This window comes from Corapipo altera, unplaced genomic scaffold (genome assembly GCF_003945725.1).
Source record: "Corapipo altera isolate COAL_440 unplaced genomic scaffold, ASM394572v1 0, whole genome shotgun sequence".
In the NCBI taxonomy this organism is placed as follows: domain Eukaryota; kingdom Metazoa; phylum Chordata; class Aves; order Passeriformes; family Pipridae; genus Corapipo; species Corapipo altera.
The window spans coordinates 88,576,377-88,602,194 of record NW_020884872.1 but is presented as its reverse complement, the minus strand read 5'-3'; the positions used below and the strand labels follow the sequence as shown (position 1 = coordinate 88,602,194).

Genomic DNA, 25,818 nt, shown 5'->3' with positions numbered 1-25,818 from the left:
CTGCCATTTACAAGGGTAATAATTACCAGAGCTATTGATCTTCCTACTGCAGACCAAGGTAAAGACAGTAAAGACAGTGGTCAAAAAACCCTATTTCCCTCTGTGATACAACACTACCCATCACAGTGCATTACATAGATTTTCACCTAGTTAAACCAGGACAACTCCATCAAACAGCAATAACTTGATCTAGATGTACCAATAATTTGACCCAAAACAACAACCAGTACAGGGAAAGTAAGACCCAGGCCACATATGTTCTGCTGGGTAGGGGTAGCTCTTGCTCTGGGGAGTTGGTTAATGTGTTACATGCTGTTAATGAGTTGAACTTTTGGCAGCTTCCCATCATGTCACTGTCCCTGTTTCTGTCAGGGTGAAGGCCGGATTATTTTAGATGACTTGATGTTCCAGGCACTCTCTGGCCCCTTTTCCTGGCATTAGCTTTGATGGGACCAGAAATGGAGATTAGAAGGGAACAGAGTGGGTGGAGGGAGAAGGTTTTTACAGTTTAAATTCCTTGTTTTCAGAACCTTGCTGTAAATGATGGTTAGGCACACCCACGCTTGTTTCTCAAATCCTAGCTCAATGTCCTGCTCCCAGTCTGAAGGAAATCAAACAGCACCTGCTCCTCCAGCAGCCTCTATGACCAGTGCCATGTCCAGCTCCATACAGGGAGCCCTACAAAAAATGGAGGCCTTGCCCTCATCCTCTGCTGTTAGCCCTTTATTTCTCTAGCTACCACCTTTCATCTTGCATGGCCTGCTGCCCTGCTCCAAAAGAGAGACAGCTCCAGCCTGCCAGGAACCCTCCCCTCCCTCTCTCCCCCAGCACCTGGCCTTCTGCCCGGACTTGGAGCTGCTAGTTCCAACTCCTCCTTACTGCCTCTCCCTGTTTCCGGATCAGCCCTGGCCCCCAGCCCTTATCTCCTCCAGCCCCTGGGCTGTTTGTGAAGGAGACTATAAAGGGCTTGACTGGGAGAGCAGAGGGGGAGTAAAAGCAGCACCCAACTACACTGGGGGCCTGCTTGACTCAGCACGTCCTACTCTGCACCATGGGGAAGAATGGGCTGCTCATCAAGCCAAGTGTCTTCCTGCTTCTCCTCTTCATCCTTCCGGGAGACACCTCACCCATCACAGAGCCGTAAGCTATGCAGGGGGGTCTCTGGGCAGGCAGGAGACTGGAGTTGTATTCCTGTGTCTATTGCTTTATCCCTTATCTTCTGTGTGCTTTCTTTTACCCAGGAATAAAGACACCAGGGCTGGGTAGAGTGCCTTCTACAAACAGAAACTCTAGTGCTTCAGAGGGACCCAAAACAATATGTGGAACTGAGATTTCCCCCTTCAGGGCAAAAAAAACAAAAAAAGGAAGAGGGCAAGGTCTATGAGAATACCTTTTGCTATTTCAGTGAATTGACAGGATTTCAACAAAATTTTCTGCAGAAAATTGGTTCTTTTGAAAGGCAACTTTTTATAACTGTTTATACAATGCATTCTTCTTGAGAGAGAGACTGTTTTGAAGGGACAATTAAAGGTTTCATTTTGGGTATCCTTCTCCCTACGTACCCTACAAAAATTCATTTTGAGTTCCCTACTCCCAAGGTGAAATTCCCAGGAGTTGAGAGTAGTTTTCTTGATTGATAATGAGAAGAAAAGGAACAAATAACAGATCTGGGATGCTCAGAAATGGCTCTATATTTTAATTAACATTTTTCAACTCAGCAAATGGAATTTTCTCACCCAGGGTTATGTGGCACTGTAAGACTGTGACTGTTCAGGTCTGTGAGGATATATTGTGCCACATCCCTTCTTCACCCCCTTTTGTCTTGTTTATATGTGAAGGGAGTGTGTGTTATGTGCATATGTCTACATGTATGGAAGGAGCAGTGAATGAGGGGTCCTGACACTGCAAAGACTTTCTCCTTTGGCTTTTTGGGAATGTCTTTTCCTCCCTCACAAAGCACAGACCACCTCACCCATTACAGAGCTTTAAGCTGTGGGGGGGGGGGGGGTTGTTTCTGGGCAAGGCTGTGCTACTGTGCTTTCATCAAATGCAGGGGAAACAGACAGTGGGGTTGGGGTCAGAGCGACCAGAGCTTTCTCCCTGCAGACCATTGATGGGCATAAAAGCGCCAGAGCCTCTCCTACTGCTGAAGGGAATGCTCTGCCTTACTGCTGAGATGTTGAGGGCTGTTCTCCCATCTGCTCACTGCTCTGGGTATGCCCACCAAAGGCCAGTCCTTGCCCACCAAAAAGTGAGCACAACTGGCATTAGACAGATCAAATTTTATTCCCAGATGCAGTGCTGGGCACCACGACACCATTGGCAAGTTGCCTCACTGGGAAGGGAGGGACAAGAAGGAGGGAGGCTGCATAGGGCTGAGCGGGAATCCCCTGGTGAGCTGAGACAGAGAGACTTGCTTCCCTGAAAACCTGAAATTTGCTCCAGTGTTATTGCTTAAGATCTGGCACCACACTGTGGCAGTTTTGAATCTCTGTAAGGAATGAGAGTAGTGCTACAGATGCTTTGAAGCGTGTAGTCAATGGCATTTATTCACTGGGTACTGGCACTTGTGTGGCTCCTGAATCCTACGAACAGTGTCTAGCAAAGGTGACAATTGACTTTGCCTCTCCTGGCTTTGTTCAGGGTCCCAGGTAGAAGTGCTTCTGTCGTGCCAGAACCTGGAAAAACATAACCATTCCAGATGTTTTCATTGAGGATTTCCTCTGGTATTTTACATTTGAGACTGGCTTCTCTGCTTTCCCAGGCTGTTACAGACATGCTGGAAATCTAGTTACACTCCTAGCAAATGCACCTCTCTCCTTGTACATTGAAGGCTGTAGTCATCAGATTTGTTCTTTATGTGCAAATCCTCTTGCCTGTTCCTTCCTCTCTGACCTATCCGTCTCCTCTCTTTCTAGGCAGTATTTGGTGCTACTGCCCTTTGTGATACGCACGGATTCTCGTGAGAAAATCTGTGTTCAGCTGACCCACCTGAATGAGTCTGTGACTCTGAGTGCCACACTCGAGCATCAAGGGGAGAACAGGAGCTTGATTGACGATGTGGTGTCAGAGAGAGACGTATTCACCTGCATCCCTTTCTCTGTGAGTATCTCATCCTTGTGGGATGATTCTTTGTGACAGGGACAAACTGTAAAGGCACTGAGAAGTAATGACCAGAGTAACACTGGTAGTTGTTCACCTACTCCTTGGCTAAAGGTATGTCTGTTATTGTACATCCTCAACACCCTCTCACTGTTGAGGTCTCCTTCATATGCTACCTGACTGTGAGATGCTGAATCCTGGAAAGCCACCACTTCTCTAGGAGAGGAGGAGGCCAGGAGAAAGAAGTGGTTTTAGTATTGACACTCTTGATGGCTGTTTGGTGAAATGGCTTTCCACATCATCCTTCAACAGCCACAGTTTGTCACTTGAGTGCCTTCAAATTGTAGTAGAGCTTTTGGGCCTCAGATACATTTTGCCTCATGTACGCTGAATTAATGTAAGAACATGGAGCTGTGATTGCCTGTATCTGAAAAAGACAGCAAAGAAGGAAATTTATAGCTTAATGTAATTGATGGACCCAGGGACTATAACAAGTTGTAGGCAACTAAGAAAGGTGATCATTTAGCTCAGAGCACAGATTATGTCTTTGGCCTGAAGACTGAAGAACTGGTGTTCAGGACACTGAAAAGATTGGCATTTGTGTCTTGGTTTGTCAGATGTGGGTTTAAGATTGACTTTGTCACTTGTGAGAGAGAGTTACAGTGGTCTTGCATGTCTGGTTTGGAAAAGAAAATGTTCTGCAAGGACATTATCTGAAAGACAAGAGGGACTATTCCATTCTGCTTGTGAATGTCAAAAGGAAACAGATGGAAAGGTTTTGGTCAAGGCAAGTAAGAATTTCCTAAAATTGAGTATTAGAACTGGGAGTTCCATTGCTGCACAATACTTAGACAATCACTATGCAGCAGCAGGAATGGGTAGAAATATGGGACACATAAAGATCAGTTTCTTGTTCCTGATTATAGTTCCTCTCAAGTCTATGTTGGGTCCGTCAGGATTATATAAGATCTCTTATTTCACAAAGGTCAGTTTAGTTCAGGAAACTTTCAAAGGTAGTCCATAACATAGTTGTCATCTTACTTTCCAGCTTCCAAAATCAAACAACCCATTACCAGGCACATTTCTCAGTGTGACAGTGAAGGGGCCCACCCTGCAGTTCAGGAGCCGCAAGATGGTGCTGGTCCAGAATTCTGAGAGCTTGGTCTTTGTCCAGACAGACAAACCCATCTACAAGCCTGGACAGACAGGTACCAGGAAAGGAGTGAAGATTTGCTTTTGAAACAAAACTTTATACTAAAGCTGTTGAATTGTGCTGGCCAGATGTCAATTGCTTTAAGGGGGGGTCAGAACTACAACTTCATGGCTGAGGCTTACGACTTATTGCTCCATATAGGAACAATTTGGGGAATCTTAAGATGCATGCACATGTCTGGGGCACCTGCACACACTCCTTTTGTCACTGGGGCCTCTGTTGTTGTGGTCCATGCATTTAGGGTCCGCATTAAAATCAGAGAAGGACTGGATATCTGTCCTATAGAGAACAGGGCCAAATTCAAACAAAGTCATGAAATAGCTTTCAAAGTGGCAGCTGATTTTGTTCAATGAAGACAGAGAGAATTATGTAATCCATTTATTTCTTCTGGGCCACTGATCTCCTAAATTTGGCTTGGATAGAAACAAATGTCCTAAAAGAGATACTGAATACTCTCTCCATCCAGAGCCGACACAAACTTGCAGCCAAGTGCTGAAGTAACTTGCTTACATTAATCCTTCCCAGGAAGTCAGCCTAGTTATAACAAAATTAGAAGACCCATGTGAATTCCAGTACAAAAAAGTGTCCTTGCAAAGCAGACAAAGGCAACTTAAGTTTAACTTTGGTCCCAACTAGTGAAATTCTGATGCCCATGATCAGTGCGATGTTCACACTGCCATGGATTTACTCTTAACATCCTCTCATTCGTGTACCCATCTTAGATGGTAACCTAGCATGACTTAGCATTCCAGTGGATGGAATTTCTTTAGAAGAGAACACCTCTGTTCTCTTTTATACCATTTGTTTTTGTAACTGATGTTTACTGGTTGGTGACTGCACTGTGGAACCTCACTCTCTGCCTTTCTCCATCAGTCCTGTTTAGAATTGTTTCTCTGGATGAAGAGTTCCATCCCTTGAATGAAGTGGTAAGTATAATACTTCCTTTTTCAAGTTATTTGGCCTTCAGTCAATTGTGAGAAAAAGGATGAAACTGGGGAGAGCTCTCAGTATACTTGGATAGCTGTGAAATTTCTGGGTCACCTCAGATCTTTTTAACAGGGTCTGTTGTCAAATTTCTGTATAAGGCTGCCTTCTGCATTCTTTCAAAGGTTTGACACAATTGCAAGTGAACAATTCTGGTGTAAACAGTGAGCAAATCTGCCACTACCACAGTGTACACCTGCTCCTATTGTCTTGCAGATCATCCAGAGACAGTAACTAGTAATTTCAGTTGTCTTTTCTGCCTGAGAAAAAGAATTGCCCCTCCTGTCCACCCCAGCCCAATGTACCTCAAAATGCTCTGTTGTTCCATATCAGGAACTTTTTTCCTCATCCTATTGGGTGAACACCTTTTACCCTGAGACATGATCACAGCCCTAGTCATTTCACTGTGTTGCATGCACTCCATCTAACATCCATGTTTCTGTTCTTCTTTTTCTAGTTTCCACTGGTGTATATTGAGGTATGTACAAACATTTAATTCATGTTCACATCTATTGCACCTCAACTCAATAACCGGTTGTCTAGAGATGATTCTTGTTTATTTTTTGTATTAAGCACATCCATTACATTAATTCAAATATACAGCACTCTAACTCACATGGTGGCTACCACGTACCTGGGCCCAGGTTACAGCTCCTCTGTCATCCAGCTCTGGACTCCAGACACAACCCTGCTTGTGCCCCCCACTCCTGCCCTGCAGCCTCCTGAAACACAGGGGCTGGCCCTCCCCTCACTGCTTTTGCTAGATCTTGTTGCAGACTCCCATTGTTCTTACAATCTCCTTGTGATCACATTATCTGTAGGACCCAAAGAAAAATCGTCTGTACCAGTGGACACAGGTAGAGTTAAAGTTGGGATTTACACAGCTGTTCTTCAACCTCACCTCTGAACCTGTGCAAGGGACCTACACAGTGGTGGCACAGAAGACCTCTGGGAAGACAATTCAGCATTCTTTCTCTGTGGAGGAATATGGTAACTGTCACTGCGGTTTCAAGTTCCTAACAGCTAGTCCCATGGGGCATGAAAGCTTAACTGAACAGGGTGGCATATCTGATGAGGATGTCCAGCATGGCTGGAAAATTGTTTCTGTGTTCTCTCCCTCTCAAGAATCACCTGTTTATGAGGAGGTGACTAAAGGACTTGAGTGACCTATCTCCAGTCCTCCCTAAGCCTCAGACAATGCAGTGCAGTTCTTCTGAACACCTACCTCAGCAAGGCTCCTGTCACAAGGAGCAAAGAGCTTCAATCAGTGTGTACGGACAGCCACAATCCCCACCTCCTTTCAGAGGTCACAGTCTTATATCCAGTTGGCTGCATACCTTTCAAGTGTCATCTTGTGAGTCTGGGTTTAGGCTGGGGCTGTCTGTAAATTAAGATCTTGCCTGTCCTCCCCACAGAAGCTTGCACGATGCCTTAGTTTCTCTCTGGTTCCATCTGCTTGACTAAAAAAATAGTATCCCAGTACACACCTGCACACGGTTGCAACCAACATAGCTTTCAGCAAGCCAGCTGCAGCCCTTGTTGAATGGTCTGACATGATCTGGCTCATGCAGCAGAAGGGTGTCCTGGAAGATGAGTCTGGAAGTCCTTTAACCTCTTACAATTGCAAGACTGTTCTGTGCCCTGTGGCCTGCATCTCTCCTAGTTCTCCCAAGACAGTCACCTTCCATTTCCTCTCCTGCAGTTGTGTTTGAATGGGATATCACTCTGTGCTATGTCACTGGGGAAGCTATGGAGTCTTCCTATTTTACAAATTGGTAAGATCCATATGCTTTGAAAATGCAGAGACCAGGCTGCAGTCCCAAATCTGTGTATTTGTGGCAAACTTGTATTACCTTACCTCTCTATTTTACTGCATCCTGCTGCTGTGGGACTGATAATTCATGTATTCTCTAAGAAGCTGCTGTATTTTAAGAGCTGGTGTAAATGATCTTGTCTTCTTACTTGGCACAATGGCTGGCTGACTGGTTTTCAGTGACTTCAGTGGGATGCGCAGGTGACAGAAGCCTCTAAAATCTGACCATTTAGATGTAAAAGCGTTTCAGGGAATTTTTAATAACAGCCTTTGAGCAGCCTTCATATGTCATTCTTATGTAATTCTGCACCACATAGACTGTTTTCCTTTGGTTCTGCAGTGCTGCCAAAATTTGAAGTAATAGTGAAAATGCCCAAGGTGATCACCATTCTTGCTGAGAAGCTGGAGGTGACAGTTTGTGGACTGTGAGTGCCATTCTTTCAAGTTCTCCTTGGTTTCATTTTTTGATTCCACTGCTACTGAAAGTTCAGTTGTGAGCTTGAGATATGAGACTGTATTATACTTCTCATTCCTTTTGGGGTCCCAGGACCACAGAGACTATATCTATATCTTAGACAGAAGGCAACAGTTACTGTTTGTTGTACTTTGTATGTAACATGTAGAAACATATTGTTCTGGATTTTTTGGGGGGGTGTTTCTTGCATATTTTTTGAGTCATAGAGGATTTCACACCTAGTGAAATCCTACAGTGCTAGGGAAGAGGTCTTCAGTTTAGTTTACCCAGGAATGTATTAACTGTCTTCCGCTTGCTAGTGTGGAGAGGAAAGCCTAAGGGATGTAGCCTCACTCTTGCCTTTTGGGCACCTCATTTAATTCTGCATAGCAGTGTAGGGAGAGCCATACCTTGGGCTGAAGAATGACTCAAAAGACCCAGTGCTCTTACATACACAAACCAGTCCCATCAGAACTGTGCGGTGAGGTAGATATTTTCAACGTGTTCTCAAAGATGAGGGGACTCTCAACTAAATCAGCATTAGCGTAAATGAATTCTGAAGACTTATGTGTTATTCCCAGGGATGCAAACAGGACTATTAGATTCAGTGCTTCTACCCCTGTTGCCAAGCTTGATCCTACCATGTTACCAAATTTCTTTCTGCTTTTTATTTCCTGTGATGACCCTCTGTATCCTGGAGGCCGCTCTAGGGAAGAGTCCTGGAACCACTAGGAGTGAGCTTGTAAATTTTCTTCATCCCTCTTACATTCCTAACGACTCTGTTTTCCTTTCAATCCTCCGTGTTGGTAGATACACATTTGGGAAGCCTGTTCCTGGTCTTGTGAGCTTCCGTGTCTGCCGGAAGTTTGAACACACAGGCCGTACCTGCTATGGTGAAGAGGATAAAGCAGTGTGTGAGGAGTTCTCTGGACATGTGAGTCATCATTACTCTTGTGGGTAGAGTGATAGGAGAAAGTGTTATTTATTGAGCATGCCTGGTAGGCACAGCTTGCTCTAAATATGTACAAGCATAGTGTGAAGGGTGTGGTGAGGCACTGGCACAGGTTGACGAGTGAAGTTGTGGATGGCCCATACCTGGAAGTGTTCAGGCCAGGGGAGCTGGAACATAGATGCCCTTTAAGGTCCATTCCGACCTAAACCATTTTGTGATTCTATGATTTTATGAAAATCCATGTATTTTGAGGAAGCCTGAAGAAGGAGAGAAGATTGGGTGCAAGATGAAATATGAAACGTAAAAATAGGGGTAAGGTCTGTGCAGTAAGAATGATATGGGTAAAAGCCATAAGATGATGGAGAATGAAGAGATGAAAGAAATAACAGAAAGGTCAGATAGAGTGTAAAGAGTATAAGAGAGAAATGAGATAGAAAAGCCATGAATGATGAGAGCACAGTTGGGGTTGTCTTATGCTGGAGACTGTGTTAGAAGCAGGAAAAGGGGTAGAAACCAGGGGAGGGGATGATGCGTTTTGAGCTAGAAGGAAATTAATATGGGTTTAGCAGTAGTGGTTAAGACAGACAGGAAAAAAAGTAATTTTTTTCACCCTTCCAGCTGAGAAGCCTACAAAAGCAAAACTGGGTGGAGTTTGGAGCACACACAGGTACAAGAGTGCTACCTTGATTGACAGAAACAAGGGTAATAGAAATTGTGGAGATATGCCAGGAAAAGAAAGCAAGCAGAAGACATTCTTGTGGTCCTTGGGCTCTGATACAGTATGATGTCTGGAATTACCTCTGCCACTGCTGTTATTCATGCTAAAAGAAAATACAAATACTGCAGTGCTAACCTCTGTTCCAGGCATCTCTTCTGTGGAAACTTGCCTTGTATATGAAGATCTTGAAGAGAGGTGACAAGCTTTGGAAATATTTTTCCAGCTGTCATCCATTTTCTACACATACACAGGCTTTGGTTAATGTATCACTCATATAGTTGATGCATTTTAAATCAGCAGCAGTATATTTTAAGGTGCCTGATGCCTGAGAAACATTTCTTGTGTGGCATACACTTGACTAATTCCCTATGCTTTTGTACCAAATGTTTGAAACTTCAAATTTCATAAACACATACAGAAAAATCTTCTAGTTTGCAAGCTCTTTGCTCTGATGTTGCTGCAAGTACTTCAAAATGCTTTTGGCCAAGTTATTTAGGTCCTTTTCTGATTTTGATAAAAACAACAGAGGGAAATTATCTGTGGGCTTCTCTTTCAGTTCAGAGCAATGCACAGTGATGGATTCATTAAGTTGAATAACCATTGTATAAAAGAGAATACAATGGTCTTATTTGTTTCCCTCCAACAGGCAGACAACTATGGCTGCATTTCTGAAACAGTAAAGACCAAGTTATTCCAGCTGAAGAGAAGTGGATATGAGAATAAGCTCCGTGTGGAGGCTAAGATTAAAGAGGAGGATACAGGTATGAATCATATGGATGAAAGAGCCATATAATAAGACCAAGAGAGACCAGCAGAGGGCCCTGCCAAATAGGAATGAGGGAGCAAAGCAGACTTGCTTTTCTGGAATCCCAAAGTTTTCCTACATGTCACCCAGGGCCATCAACAAAGTAGTTTGTCCAGCAAAGGAGGGTTGGCTTAGAGTAAAAGTAATTCTCATCAGGCAGAGGCAAATTGGTTCTTCATGTTTCTTTCTGCAGGAGTGGAGTTCACTGGAACAAGCTTCTCTGAGATCACAAGCACCATTAGTAGAATCACCTTTGAGCATTCAGACTCCTACTACAAACGTGGAATCCCCTTCTTTGGGCAGGTAGGGAAACCATGAGAATGAAATGCCATGAGTGCTAAGCAATGATGCTACTGAACCTCCTGCCCAACCTCTGAAAAGGTGCTGGACCTCAGTGCTACTAATCCCTGTGGGTCTCCTTTCCTCTTCAGGCTCTCAAACTGGGGAACAGCAGCTGAGAACACAGCCCTCATTCTGCTTACCCATCTGTCCTTGTGCTTTTGCTGCTCCAGTCCAGTAAAATTCTGCTTCTCCAGTCACCTGTTAAATAGGAGGCCTTGGGGGTGTGAGGGCATGTCATGCTCCACCTCCACTCATCTGACCCAGTGGTAGAGATAAGAAAGAGACAAAACTAAAAATATTCAGAAAGTTTGCAGCTCTCTCTGAAAGAGATATGTGTAAAGTGTTGTGTAGGCTTCCTTGTATGGCATGGACCCAACATCTTTAGCTTGGTGGTCTACCAGTCTGTTCAGGTGGCAGCCGTTCCTCTCCTGTACTGTCTTTGCTCCTCCAGGTGAAATTAGTGGATGGGTCCGGTGCTCCAATCGCCAATGAAACTGTGAGGATTTCTTTTCAAGGGGAACGGGAAGAAAACTACACAACAAATGAAGAGGGCATGGCACAGTTTGCCCTAAACACTTCCATGTTGTCCTTTGACAATGTTGGAATTAGGGTAAGTCCCACAGGCAGAGGAGGTGATGAAATCACCCACAGGGCTAGAAGGGGAGTACCTCTGAAGTTTCTACTATATATGCAAAAGCAGTTAGATTATTGTTCCTTGTTGTTTGTGCCAACCTTGACACCAGTTTGGTGGAAATAGTCATATAACAAACTGGGTTGCCATGTCACAATTGCACTTATTTTGTAAGTATTTAATTTCTGCTTGACAGTAGGGTTAGAAGGAACATCAAGAGATCATAATGGTCCATTCTGCTCCAAGGGATCACCACCCCAATGTAGACAAATCTGTTTCAAGGGTGGGTCTATCTCCCATGATGGAGTGCTGCTAGTGCTTCACTGTCATTTTAATTGAATTATTTCCCCATCTTAATATCCTTTGTGGTGAGTTAAGGCAATCTGCATATCTCAGAGTTTGATGTATAATTTCAAGTTTCTAAATAGACCTCCTAATTTTTTCCTTTTCCTTTTTTTTTTTCTTTTTCCTTTTTTCTGCTCTAAAAAGAGTATGAACCATTCACATAAATTCTCTCCCAGGTGTGGGATTTGTTTGTCTGGATTAGGGTAGAATATTTATGTCTAGAATAATATTTGGTCTTCTCCTTACAATTCTCTCATCACAGATTAAAACCATTGAAAAATTATCCAGAAGTTACTACTAGATGCTTGAAGTTTTCAGATTTTTGCAGGGTAAAAAAAGGCAAGAATTCCAAAATATAATGAGAAAGATAAGGAATGCTAAAGTAGTGCCCTTCTAAATGGAATATCTTCCCCTTGCTCTCGTTTTTAACGGGACCTGGACTCTTTCAGCTCTTGAATTTCTATTCAATTTAGGTTTTGAATTATTAGGTGGAGATTTTCCTCCTTTTCTATGGTATCCATAGCTTGATCTTGGCACTGGTGATATCTTAACTGAACAGCACTATCCCTTCTTCAGTGCCAATAATAAGGAAAGATACGAAAACCATCTTATTTTCTCTTTAAACTATCAGAATATTAGAGGGGCAAGGTATTAGTGTAAAGAGTCCTTGAGGGGATACTGATAGTAAACAAAAATCTGATATGATTCAGCTTGTTTGACACAAACTCTAGCTTATCTGGTAGTGAGGTCATTCCCAATGATTCGACAAGGATACCACCACCCTGTCTTGCACTTTCCAAACTCATGGGGTTTTTTTATGTTTTAGACTTCCTCGTTGCTACAATACAAAAAAATACCAAACCTTTAATATTAGTACATGAAATTTGGCTCCAGTTCAGCCACTTGTGTTTGAGTATCTATGTGTGTATTTTCTCATTTTCCAGGCAATTCATAAAACACACCCCTTCTGCTATGATCGTTCCTGGGTTGTTCCATATTATGCAGACGGCTTTCTCCAACTAAAGCGCTTTTACTCTCCTAGTAAAAGCTTCCTCAAAATTGAGCCCAAGTCTGAGGCACTAAGCTGTGGCTCCTCCACAGAGATCCGGGTGCATTATATCCTTACTCCGGAGGCCATAGCAGAGCAGAAGAAAATCACCTTTTACTATCTGGTAAGTTTGCACTGCCATGCAGTGAGGTTGTCAATGGCAGTGGTAGGGGGGCTGGAAATGGAAATCGTGGTTTGTGTCAGCAGGCTTTAAACAATTTCTCATCGCCCTTCTTAGGTTCTTTCCCAAATAAATGGGAAAATAAATGTTCTTTGCCCCCTAGGTGAGCACTGGGATTCTGTTATAGGGGGGCAGAGAGCAGCTGAGCGGGGTGTGAGCAGCAGACATACAGCTCAGTTACCCTCCTCTCAGGTTCCTCCACTTCAAAGTTTGGCTCATGCATAACCTCAATCACAACAAAGTTTCTGCTTCCATTCAGGTGATGGCCAAGGGAAACATTAAGCAAGCAGGCACCCACATTCTGGATTTGGACCAGGAGAGTGGTGAGTTCCTCTTCCCTGCCAAATTGTCACTGTTGTGGGAGGCTAGGGAACTGTGGCAGACATACACTCTGCTTCCATATAAATGCAGGGATCCACAACTCCATGTCCCCTAAGATCTGGGAAGAGTATGACCTTTATTTTCTCTGCCTTTATTTAGACTTTGCACAGATTTGCTCTAATCCCCTGTGCCAGCTGTCTTTGTTCTAACATTTTCTGGGGCTCAAGTATTCCTCAGACACACAGTCTAATGGTCTGTTTTAGAAACCAAAGCAAAATTCAGCACACTTATGCATTGGAAAACAGGCCTTTTCAGTCAGACAGTGAGACATGCATCTCTGTGAGCACCAATTTATCCCACTTGGATGCCTGGAGTTTCATAATGGATAGGATGAAGTTCAGCATAAAGTCAAACTTCGAATTTTGGCTGCTCCAAGAGAAGGTTTCTTGCACCTTAACTTTTTACCCTTGCTTCTTTTGCTAGCCAGTGGTGTCTTCTTGCTACAGCTGCCTGTACAAGCGGATATTGCTCCAATGGCCCAAGTACTCATTTACACCACTGCCCCCAGCAGGGAGGTGATCGCTGATTCAGCCAAGTTCAACATAGAATTATGTTTCAATAATAAGGTAAGTGTCCACTTCTTGAGGCAGCAACTATCAGACTGCAATGTGGTCAAGCTTGCTTACTTAAGACTTAGCCTGGCTAAGCTAATTTCTTTGGATTTAATAACACTGGACAAGCAGCATATCAATTGTTGTAGGTAGCTTCACTGCTTACTGGTTTGTGCTAGCCTGGAGGATATCAACTGTTGGAAAAAAGGCGCTAGCAGGGACTACACTGATAAAACCCCTGTTAGCAACTAGTCAGAGCCACTGATCCCACAGATGGTCCTGGCTAAGAAAAATGTGGTGGAGATGCATGTTTTGTTCATACTGCAACACATCTATTTCACTTCCTTTCACATAAACTCATTCCATCAATGAGGTGTCTGCTTATGGAGCCACCAAGCAAAAATAAAACACACATAGCCCTAATCCAGTGGGCAAAGCTAATACTTGTCATATCTCTCAGCTGCTGTAAAACTCATTCTGTCATTTTAATTTCTATTGTATGTAAATGGAGATAAACCTTGACTGGACCTTCCGAGCAGTGTACAGTTATGCTTCAATAGCAATGGTGAGACTGAAAGAGTGCAGAAAAATAAAGCTTCCTCTCTGTGACCACATGCACTATTTTTCTCTTTCAACCCCCCATATTCTTTAAGCAGAAGAGCAGATTGATATAAGAGCAGTCCTAAGAAGAGAACAACCTGAAAAATTTCCTTGGGGACTTAAGAATACTAGACACTGCTGAAGACAGTCTCTTGTTCTGCTAAAATACAAGCTAAATGAATTCTTGAGACTGGTTACACTACAGGAGCTTGGTCACCTGAATTTTGTTCATGTACTAAAGGTCATACTATGTACTGCATTAAGGTTTGTCTGCAAGCCAAGTGCCAGATGATTTACATGATTAGATACTGCTTTCTTCTCTGAAAGCATGCTGAATACAAAGCTGTTGTCAGTCTGGATAGGACAGACTTAGGGCTATCTCTATGCTAGGCAGTTTTCCTAGTAACAAGCTTGCTACAGTCCTTTTTCTGCCATTTCCTGGAGAATATTTTTTTGCGGTCTCAAGAGTCCACCCTGGGAGAGTTGGAGGCTTTCAGCAGAAGGCATGCTGTATTCTGGTTGGGACATGAGGGAAACTGGCAGCTGATGCTGCTTCATCAGGCAGCAGATTACTCTGAGGATGCTTTGATCATTGCATGTTCAGGGAGGATTTGTACTGCTGAGGAGAGAGAAGATTTATGCAGGTCAGCCATCTTATTACAAAATCATGTGATATGGTGGTGACAACAACTTTTGCTAGCAAGAACTTCCAGGGCACAGGTAGGTAGGGCGTTGTTAGAGTTGTGAGTTAGGTTTTGGAGAAGTCTGGCATGCCTCAGTGAACAGGCCAGCTCTTCAGAATCCTTACCAGCCAGTAGATATTGCAGTATTGCTCCAGGGCATCACTACTTCTCATGTTACCGAAGAATCTGCTAAGCAAGGTGTTTGCAAGCTGGTTTTCTCTCCACATACAACATCTGGGTGCAGTACAGAGACTTGTCCTGGTTCAAGACCATGCTCCATTACCTGAACGCATCTAGCCACTGTGTGGGATTATCTCATCATGCTCACAATGACCATAAACCCCAAACCACCTTAAAAGTTATATGAGCAATTGTGATGCTTGAAGTTGCCAAGAATTCTTAGTACTGATTCCCCTTGCCCTGCAGGAAGGGAACAGTAGCACAGAGGGAGTGTAGGAGGAGGTGTGAAAGTCTGTGGGGGCTTTGTAAGGTTAGAACTGAATGTGCTCAACTGGAAGGAAAAGTCCTGCAAGAGTAGGGCATCTGTGACATAGCTTTTCCTGTGGTTACAGGTGGACTTAAACTTCTCTCCTTCAGAAGGCCTGCCTTCCTCTGATGCTCACTTGCTGTTCAGAGCCTCCCCAAACTCCCTCTGTGCTGTCCGTGCTGTGGACAAGAGCGTTCTCCTCATGAAGCCAGAAGCTGACCTGTCACCTGCCTCTGTAAGTTCTTAGTCTGTGGAACAAGTCAAAAGCTGGCAAGTGCAGCCCAGTGCTGGAATGGAAACAGGGAACAGCCCCTCTTGTCAGAGCTGACACAAAGCTCCCCTGTGCCGTTTCTCATCTTCTTCCAGTGGGCAAAAACTGAGAAATGGGCTCCAGTTGTTTCTTACAGATTTTGTGCGACTGTAGGGATGGCAGTTAGAAAGCTTTCTTAGGGGTCCTGATTGTTTTGGCCAGAGCCAAGCATTGCTGTGTATTTGATGACAATTTTTCAGTTACTCTCTCCATTTGTGGATTAATTTTCTTGGATTAGTGTCAAAGAGTTTATTCCCCATTTGCCAAGCAGAAAATGACAATCCCTGAGTAGAGACAAAGTACTGCAGATGGTTTGACCAGTGTAATTTTTTACATATTTGAGCCATAATACCCAGAGTAACATGTAGTCCATAAAAAGTGATACAGTATCTTCAAATTTGCATGCTTTTTTTGATTCCCAGACTCCTGTTGCTCCCACCACAGGGAGGATCATAGGAATGTGGATGTATGTGCTCAGGATGTGACTTTTATTGTGCTTGCATCCAACTTCCTGAGTTGTGTTTTATAACAGTGGACGCTAAATATACCAAATACTTTGTCTCTTTCTGCCTAGGTGTATAACTTACTGCCAGGGAAGGAATTGCATGGCTATCAGAATCGTCCAAACATGCTCTTTGAGGATCCCCTGGACAATTGCATTCCTGCGAAGCAAATAGTTGTGGACGGGATCACCTATGCTCCAGTAATGGAGATGAATGAAGAGGACACTTATAGCATCCTAAAGGTATAGCTCTCTTCCATGATTGTGGAGTGGAGTGGGAGAATGATTGAGAATGCCTAAGCCTTCTGTGCAATGTGATAAGAGAAGGGTTTGTGAATCTGAATGATCTGATCTGGATCTCTTTCCCCCCGTGGCGTGGGGCGACCCAGTTCTAGTTCCTTTTCCATCTGAGGAACCATTCCGACGTCTTGAAGGATAGGGAAAGGGAACTCCAGTGCCAGGGGTTTATTCAGGCCCTGAACCTGGAGGGGAGAGGTGCCCTCCCCTTCTCCCCCCACCCATGTGGCTCCATGGCTGGCACAGAGACAGCACACCGGGCGTGGAGAGGAGGCAAGAGAGCGTTTATTGTTGGGGATGTTACATTTATAGGGTTTAGGAGGATTCACAGAGTAACCAATTAGAAATCTCAAGGGGCTTACAGGAACACCCAATCACAGGAAGGGGTTAACAAGGTCCAATGAGAACACCTTAGGACATCTTCCCAAGACATTCCTGCATGGGAGATAACAGTTGTCATGGGGGGTGTTGGGAAGAAGAAACATGTGTTTGCAAAGAGACCACAAAAAGCCATTTTAAGACATGTTTAAACAACAGTTTTCCCATATAATGCAGGTTTAGTGCTACAATCTGGCACTAATTTTTATCCAGAGGCATGCTCAGTGAGAGTCATAGGCTTTACTTGTCTTGCCAGCTTTACTCTACTGGAAAAGGGATCAGTCTCAAAGTCTTCTTCTCACAGGAAAAGCTTTGAGGTTGACTTGAAATGAGGTTCTAACTGAGGATAAATAATTCCATGACATCAGTTACTTCGAATAAATCAATACACCTTTGAGCTGCGTTGTAGTCACAGACATTTCCTTCCAGAGAGAAAACTCCCTGGCTCATCCTGACCCCTAGGCTGGACTTGGACTGGAACCTGTGGCCCAGAAACAGAGGGGATATATCCTTTGGTCTCTCTGAGCCACCCAGGCACTCAGACCCAAGGCTGAGGGGATTGTCTCAAGGTCCAATCCACACACAGTAACAACTTTTCTGCTGTGTAAACCTCAACAGGATTCAGTAATAAAAAAATGTGTTTGGTTTCTCTCCCATAGGATATGGGTTTAAAGGTTTTCACAAATACCAGGGTGAGGAAACCTTGGTACTGCAGCCCTGATAATTACGCCAACCCCTTCTTTGGACATGCCGGCCTTGCATCACCTTTAGTCGCAGCTGGAGCACCTATGTATGCAATGAGGACAAGTGGTAAAGCAACTGGGTTTTGTTATCACTTCTGTTCTGAAGAGAGAACCTGTTTGTATTTTGGGATGAATACTTAAACAAGAGCTGGGGTTGTGAACTGAAACCTTGGAAATAGTACTGAATTGATGGGTTCAGAGATTTCAGGCTCTGAATGGGTTTTGCTGGATTCTGAAGGTCTACAGACAAATTTTGATAACTCCACATTAGAAGTCAACAGAACCAGGCAGTTTTCAAAGACTCTGGCAGAGAAGAGGGTATTATTCTGCTGCTGAATTCTCTGTTCATTAGGCTTTTACAGTAGACTCCTTTTCCCAGATTATCACTTAAGGAACCTCCAGTATCATTTTCAGGCTGTTCTCATTGACTCAGCCAGTTTTATGTATGGTTAAAACTATGAAGTGTGTGACAAATTTTTCAGTGACAAATTGGTAGACCTTGGGAATGAGAAGATATATGTGGTAGAAGTTCAGTCTGAAACTGACCCATTCTATTTCTAAGGTCTATCTCAACTCTTACACTGTAACTCTTTGGGCAACAGAATTGGCCTTATCATTCTTCAGAGTCTCATATAAAGGGAAATATCTTAGAAATTACAAGTTAGTCTATCTGGATAGCTGATTCAGAGAGTTTTCCGTTGGCACAAGAACCTGCGCTTTTGTACGTGTCCAGTTTGAAAACAATTTCAACTTCTGACACAAGTTGTTAAGATGCAGGATAGGTGCTTTTTAATTACTGTAAACTGAAATAGACAGCAGTAAGAAGACTGAAATACCACAGTAGACAAATAAAAGCAAGCCACCTGTCACTTTTGCTAGGAGCTATGTGATACACCTCTGATAGATTCTTTCAGTTGTGCCCTGAAACCTTCTCAGGCTCTGGAGGTGACTGTTGCACAAATAGTATGAATATTTGTCAGCTACACAATTGTTATCCAAATGCAGAAATTAATTTAGCCAAAGTAAAGATGATCAAATTAAGAACTTTTCTTGTTTATCTGTTTGGATGCACTTTTCTTTCTGACTGTGAAAGCCAGGCAAAGCAAGTCCCACTCACCCCATCTATGTTTTCCAGTTGTTCAAAACTGAAGTAAAATAATTTTTTTACCAAATTTAATCCCAAACACAGAATATTTTATTGAGAATAAGTTTTGCATGTGAAAACTTTGTTTTAGTCAAAATAGTCCTTTTTACTCCTCCCAAATTCCAGCTGCATGTTTTTGTTTTGACCATCTTCATTGTAGTTCTTGAAGAGGCAGGAAGGTGGTTCTCTGAGTCACAATGACCCTACAAAAAAACCTGCAACAGAGTGCTAGTGCTAGTTCCAGTGCTAGCTGGCCTGATAGGATGGACAAGATGGTCACATCAAGGCTGTACCTGAAAGGGAAAAGGCTGTTTGCACAGAAGTTCCTAGATAAGTTTTTGCTCTAAATCCTTTTTTTAAAACCTCATAAAGTGCTGCTCTGCAAACCTTGAGGTCCTCTGGATCCTCTTTCCAGCAGGAAATAATGGAAGGCTAGGTCTTCTTTCTAATAGGAAGTGAACCTTAAATTTCACTGCTGCTGGTACTAGTGCTCTCTACAGCCACAACAAGTGTCTGCTGCTGAGTGCCACATAGATTGATACTTTCTCAGACTGAAGCATGATGCTGATACAGGTCTCGCTTGTTTAGAATTATCAGTAATTGATTTCTTTTTCATCTCATCACATGCAGGCGTTGAGGCAGATAGAATTTATGAGACCTCAAGCACTCCTGAAGTGGTGACAGAGACAGTACGAAAGTATTTCCCAGAAACCTGGATTTGGAGTTTAGTACCTATAAGGTGAGTACCTTGGGCCAGTTCATTCCTTTTAAATAAAACTGGGTTTATAAGGTGAAAATATGAATCCCAAAGTGTTTACCAGCCTTTTCAATACCAGAAAGTCCTTCACTGTTTGCAGAGATCACTTGGCAATCCTCTGAGATGAAATTACTTTCAGCCATGGTTAGGTTTGTCCAAGGAGTAGACTGGAAGAAGATGTAGAGTGGTCCTACAGTAGCAAACATACTGTGCCCCATAATTCACACAGACAATACTATTTCATAGGCCAAAATAGGTACAGCTTGTCAACAAAATGCCATAAAAATCATCCCTCTATCCTTGCTTCTGTGCTTCATCAGCTCTGAGGGAAATGCTGATCTAGATGTGACCATCCCTGACACCATCACCGAGTGGAAAGCCAATGCATTCTGCACTTCAGCAGACACAGGCTTTGGCCTGTCTCCAACAGTGTCCCTCAAGGCCTTCCAGCCCTTCTTTGTTGAGCTCACCATGCCCTACTCTGTAGTGCGTGGTGAGTCCTTCACGCTGAAAGCCACCATTTTCAACTACCTGACCGCCTGCATCAGGGTAAGGGAGCTTTAAATCCTTCTCTGTACCTATGTACCTTCTTGTGCACCTCTTGCCTTCCACCTAGCCGTCTTATCTTATCTCTCAGTACACCTAGGCTTTTCACCCTGGAAATTCTTATGTTATTTCTCCTATATACTCCAAATGCAGAACCCACAACTTCAGTTCCCTGCTCCTTTCCTACTGAAGAAACAGCTATTTCTATGGCTTCCTAGCTACCCCTCCTTTGGGATCACCCTCCCCTGATTGCATCTCTCTCTACAACTGGCAGGTCAGTGTGACTCTGGCTCAGTCTACTAATTTCCTGGCTATTCCAGTGGAAAAGGATGAAACATCTCACTGTCTTTGTGAGAATGGGAGGAAAACCGTGGCTTGGCTGGTGACTCCAAAATCTCTAGGTAAAGGTCTCAGGGTGCTAACAACTGCAGGAAGGGTTTCTCTGTACTCTTCTTCCTGTTCACCTATTGGGTGTTAGACCAACATGTTTCCCTGGAAACCATTTCAGTTGAGTGTGTCTGATCTGGGGTTATTTGGGAGGCAAACACTGGAGATTCATAGTGTCCAAGACTGTATCTGGCACCACATGCAGTACCATCAAGCCTTATGGCCCTTGGATAGCATCTCCTGAAGCCAGAGACATTGTTGGACAGCAGACATACTGCATTAGCTCCATTCCTCCCCGAGATTAGATATACTCTCCGTGGGATCTTCATATTTTGTTTTCATTGTTATTAAGTGTTGTAGTAGCAGCTATGGTGTCCATGCAGGGTAGCAGAGTGCTGAACAGCAGTGGGGCTGGTCATTCTCAACACTGTCCTAGATTCTGGAAAAGAGTCACCAGAGTCACCTTTCAATGACAGTGCAGCTCATCTGCTCCAGGATGGCTTCTGGTATAGACAGTTGTGTTTGTGTGGGGAAGAAACAGGGCCTAGATGTGACAGAAATCCCCATTTATGAGTCTGCACGTTGAAATTCCTGGAAGTGGCAGTGACTCCCCTTGCCTGGCTCTGCTTGGCAGGGCTGACTGACCCCTGTTTCCTCCAGGGCAGGTGGAGTTCTCGGTGAGCACTGAGGCCCTACAGAACCAGCAGCCCTGCGGGAACTACATTGTGGAGACCCCTGAGAAAGGGCGGAAGGACACAGTCATCAGACAGCTGCTGGTGGAGGTATGTGGGCTGTGGGAAGGGAGCACTGAGCTTTCCTGTGGGTAACTGTGGATGCTGGCATACAATTGGACAGGATGCTAGATAGTCTCATCTAGGGTCCTTTTCTCATTAAAGATTGGACCAGGTGACCTTCTGGGAACCCTTCTAATCTGACCTGGTCTATGATTTTATGAGATCACAATGCAGAATGGCAATATGATGGGCTTATATCATCTTTATACTTTGACAGGGCTGCATAAAGACTGCAGCTTAGTAATCTGTGTTGTGTCTCCTGGTACACTAAACTTTCCCTATCTCCTATAATAACAGGATTTCTACTCCAATCCATCCTTCCCTTTAACTCCTATTCCAATACACCCTTTTTATAGCCTCTCTCCTTCTTTTGAGACACCCTCAGTAAGCATGGGCCAGTCAGCACATGCTGCCTCTCAGCTAGTTGAGTGGCCAAGCAAACTACCTCAAGCTGAGTGTTTTACAGTTCTGATTTGATAACATAGTCTGGCATGAGGATGAAGGTGGGGGATTCACAAACACCTATGGAAATTTGATGACTGTAAAGAAGACCCCTCAAAACTCCAGTTATTGTAAAAGTCTATGAAAACATGTTAAAATTTTACATCTTATCCATTTCCTGTGGCAAAAAGAGCTGCTGATGTGATATGGTACATAAGGAAATATTATGGGGCAGAATTGGATATCCTTTATAGGTAATTACTAGTTTATTATACACTGAGTGTGGTAATCTGGCAGATAGATTCTATGTTCTTAGCTTTTCTCTGTATCATAAAATTCTTTAATGTTTGCCCACTATGTTGTATGCTACCAGTAGTGGCATCAGATATTACAGTGCACAACATCTTCCCTTTCTATTATTGACATACACATTTTTTTTTCCCCTAAAACATCTAAAGCATTATGGTAAGCAGCACTGCAGAAATCTCTTCAGGATAGGTCTCTGTAATCCTGCAGTCCTTTTGTTACAAGGACGTTAAGTGTTTCTCACTGCATAAAATATTTACAGGTCACCCATGCGATAGTCCTACAGTGTTCTCCTCTCCTTTTCATACCCTTTCTTCACACACAACACTAATAATTTAGGATCATATTTCTTTCATTTGCTTAGATTATTTTTTCAGAGCTCTGTATTTCAGGTAATGATTGTGACTGCTTCTCCTTCTTCAGTTTCCTCATTTTTCTTTTTATTTATCTCTCTGTCCTTGTTAAGGATTCCTGTCTGTCTGTCTTTCCTGTCTCACTAACTTTTCACCTGTCTTGTTTTCTTTCATCCTACCCAAGCCGGAAGGAGTTGAGAAGGAAACAACCCAGAATTCTGTGCTCTGCGTAAAAGGTAAAGCCCACTCTTCCCACTCTCTCCATTTGTTCCCATGTGCTTTGATGGGTGGGATGTGCCTGGAGGAGGCCTGCTTCTATTATGTTCCTGATAGTCTGATATTTTTGTGTAATCAAAACATGCCCCATTAGCTGGGAGTCTCAGACATAAGACAGAAGAAAGTCCTAAAGAATGGACCATCCTGCTTAAGCATCCTAGGGAGCTAGGACAGATTTAGGATGAATGTTTGCATCCCTGTTCTCTCGAGTGCTGACACTGGAGTCTTAAATTCTGTCTCTTGTTTTCTAGTGCAGCCAGGAAAAAGCTGTAGACACACAATCTACAGCGACTAAAAGTGCTTGGGAGTGGTTTCATTCAGAGATCATGTTATAGCCAGGAAAATATGAAGTTACTGAAGTCAGGGCATTTCTGATAGGAAATGTTTCACTGAGGCCTCCTCCTTTTCCCATTAGGCATTTCTTGGAATCTCACTGAAGCTGTTTGGGTCTTGTTTCTTTCTCAGGAGTGCCTGTGAAAGAGAAGTTTTCCCTGTTGCTACCCAAAAATGTGGTACAAGACTCAGGCAGAGCATATTTCTCAGTGCTGGGTGAGTGAATAGCTTAGCAGAAGAACCATGTGCTGTTTCTGCTTCTTTGTATTGGCCTCCTACCTCTCAGCTTTTTCTTCTGGTTTCTAGCATAGCTCACTCTTGTGTTTAATCTCTTCTGTCTTGAGCACTTTCCCTTCCAGTTATGCTCTTTCTTTTCCCCTTTCTGCATACCCTGTTTCTCAGTGTTCTCACAGTGCCCTAACTTTTATCTCATTTCCCTCTTTTCTGTTGCTGTTCTGTGTTTTGTTCCAGGATCTTTATCAATTCAAATTGTCTTTTGTTCTTCTCTGATATTTCCTGCTTCTCTCATTCAGCTTCCTCTTATTCTAGCCAGCCCTAAGTATTTTAAACATCCCTCTGGTATCTCCTGCTCCCCAGGTGACATCATGGGCACTGCCATGCAGAACCTGCACCAGCTCCTCCAGATGCCATTTGGCTGTGGGGAGCAGAACATGGTCCTCTTTGCACCCAACATCTATGTCCTGGACTATCTGAACAAGACAGGGCAGCTGAGTGAGGAAGTCAAATCCAAGGCCACTGGATACTTAGTGAGCGGTAAGCTGGGACACGGCTTTTGCTTCTGCTTTGGTTTTCTTCCAGATCCTACCTGGGGTGGTTTTGTCAAATGTTGGCCAGATGTGGAAAGAGAGCTTCTCTCATACATGGATGGTCTCTGCTGCATGCCTGAGAAGACCCTTCACTGCTTTTCCCTTGATTATTTTCTGTTGCTTAAACATTATGGTACCTGATCTTTGGACCCACTTTTCTCATTGGGGGGCAGTGCAGTGCAGAGTTTTCAGGTGAGCTGCTACAGTGACTTATTGATTGTCATTAATATGTCCTGCTTTCCTTCTGAAGAAAGGCAGGTGTTGCTTTTCCTCATGCAGTACAAGCAACGCATGGAGCTGGGGATGTGCCAGTACTTTGTATTGGCTAGGAGGACTGACCCCCTCCTCTCTCATTTACCTTTGCTGACACAGCTGTTTTTCTGTTTCCCCATCCCTGAGCAGACTCTTTCTGGCATCTGAATCTTGCTTTAACTCTCCATTGCAGGTTATCAGAGGCAGCTGAACTACAAACACACAGATGGGTCTTACAGTACGTTTGGACCACGTTATGGCCAACCAGGGAACACCTGGTGAGATTTCAATGTCACCTATGCCTTCCCTATATGCTCCTCGTTCTCACTCACATATTTATAATGAATACTGCCTGATGTAAATAGGAAATGCTATTTGTAGACCAGCAGACCATGAGCTAGCAGGAATTTAATTATTCTTCCCTGTAATTATGAGTACTACTGTTATGCAGCTATTTAACTAATTAGCATGCAATTCCCTACATTTTCTAAAGAGGAGGTTTTTTTAGATACAGATGAACAATCATTGTCCTCCAAACTGTAGCCTCAACACGAAGGGATCATAGGGTTTTATGAACCGAGAGAGTGACAAAAATCAAGGTGGGAAGAAGTTTTTTGGCAGAATATTTTGAGGTGAGAATACAAAATACATGAGGTCTGACTAATTGGCCCACAGTTCCCCAGGCCTTCTTGCCTATCTCCAGACAGATGATGTGCACAAGAACCCTGTCGCTTGTTGAGATGGGCAACAGGCTTGCTCAGGCCCTTTCTCTTTCTCCCTTTCAGGCTCACAGCTTTTGTCCTCAAGTCCTTTGCCCAGGCTCGGCATCATGTCTTCATAGATGATAAGCACATCCAGGATGCTTTTGTCTGGCTGTCCTACAAACAGAAGGAGAATGGATGTTTCCAGAGTTCTGGGACACTCCTGAACAATGCCATGAAGGTGACGTGTCTGCCTGGTCATTACTTCATGAGTCTAGAACTTTACATGAGTCAGATGGGTGCAGTTGAGCTTCTTGAACGTACAGGCAAACACTAGGAGGGTAGCCATTTGCCATTCTGTATGATCACCAACCTGCACTAATCAGTGGAATTGATATCTCCATGTCAGCTGCAAAAGGAAAGGGGAAAGCTAAGGCTTTAAAATGCAGAATAGTGTATGCTCACTGGAGGGGAAGAAAAGACTGAACATAAGAAGCTAGGTGGGGTCAGCATCTACATTTGTATTTCCCTGCAGGGTGGAGTAGACAACGAGGTCTCGCTGACAGCCTACATCACTATCGCGTTGCTGGAGATTCCTCTGCCTGTAACTGTACGTGGCTGCATCCTAACTTGAGTCAATTGTGTTGTGTTAGTCTATGACACAGTATGACCGATATTTGTCAAACTGGAAAAATGACTTGGTTGTTGAGCCCTGTGATATAAGAATTTTGTGCTGTCGATTTTTTATTTCTGAAACACATTGAACCCTACTTGTTTTTAGATCTCATTCTGGCAGATCCCTCCTGAAAGTTCAGTGGGATGATGTGCTTTTAGTAAGTCAAAAACCCTAATTTCTTCTGAACCTTCTAATCACTGGTTATCTCTCTCCAGCACTCATTGATACGGAATGCTCTGTTCTGCCTGGAAACAGCGGCAGATCAGAAAGAAAACCATGTGTACACCAAGGCACTGCTAGCATATGCATTTGCCCTGGCAGGGAAAACAGACAAGAGGAAGACATTGCTTGACTCACTTGAAAAGGAAGCCGTGAAAGAGGGTGAGTACTCCTGGTGAGACATCTCTTTTATTGGCCTTACATCTTCCCTTGATAAAATGGCTTTTGTTGGTGGGGCAATCTAGGTGTGAGGCTCGGCATTCTCATACTAGCTGTAAACCCGCAA

The 25,818-nt window shown here is 43.6% G+C and overlaps 1 protein-coding gene across 1 annotated transcript; it reads left to right on the top strand.

The window, feature by feature from the left end:
• The first annotated feature begins 883 nt into the window (after positions 1 to 883).
• A2M (alpha-2-macroglobulin) lies at positions 884 to 25,727 on the top strand. The gene is made up of 28 exons (XM_027631601.1): positions 884 to 1,140; positions 2,919 to 3,102; positions 4,151 to 4,310; positions 5,189 to 5,241; positions 5,757 to 5,777; positions 6,121 to 6,289; positions 7,453 to 7,537; positions 8,377 to 8,500; positions 9,883 to 9,997; positions 10,235 to 10,344; positions 10,835 to 10,993; positions 12,304 to 12,531; positions 12,848 to 12,911; positions 13,393 to 13,535; positions 15,376 to 15,525; positions 16,175 to 16,345; positions 17,437 to 17,587; positions 19,295 to 19,403; positions 19,742 to 19,970; positions 20,242 to 20,368; positions 21,015 to 21,136; positions 22,433 to 22,484; positions 22,990 to 23,073; positions 23,455 to 23,631; positions 24,130 to 24,214; positions 24,722 to 24,878; positions 25,173 to 25,247; positions 25,529 to 25,727. The coding sequence occupies exons 1-28, from the start codon at positions 1,052 to 1,054 to the stop codon at positions 25,709 to 25,711; spliced, it is 3,576 nt and encodes a 1,191-aa protein (XP_027487402.1). The 5' UTR covers positions 884 to 1,051; the 3' UTR covers positions 25,712 to 25,727.
• The last annotated feature ends 91 nt before the right edge of the window (positions 25,728 to 25,818 follow it).

Excerpts from the sequence above, each read along its gene's own strand:
- A2M (XM_027631601.1), top strand. The coding sequence starts at position 1,052 with ATGGGGAAGAATGGGCTGCTCATCAAGCCAAGTGTCTTCCTGCTTCTC. Across the intron at positions 8,501-9,882 it reads GTGAGGAGTTCTCTGGACAT|GCAGACAACTATGGCTGCAT; the intron begins GTGAGTCATCAT and ends TCCCTCCAACAG. Across the intron at positions 19,404-19,741 it reads TGGAGTTTAGTACCTATAAG|CTCTGAGGGAAATGCTGATC; the intron begins GTGAGTACCTTG and ends GTGCTTCATCAG.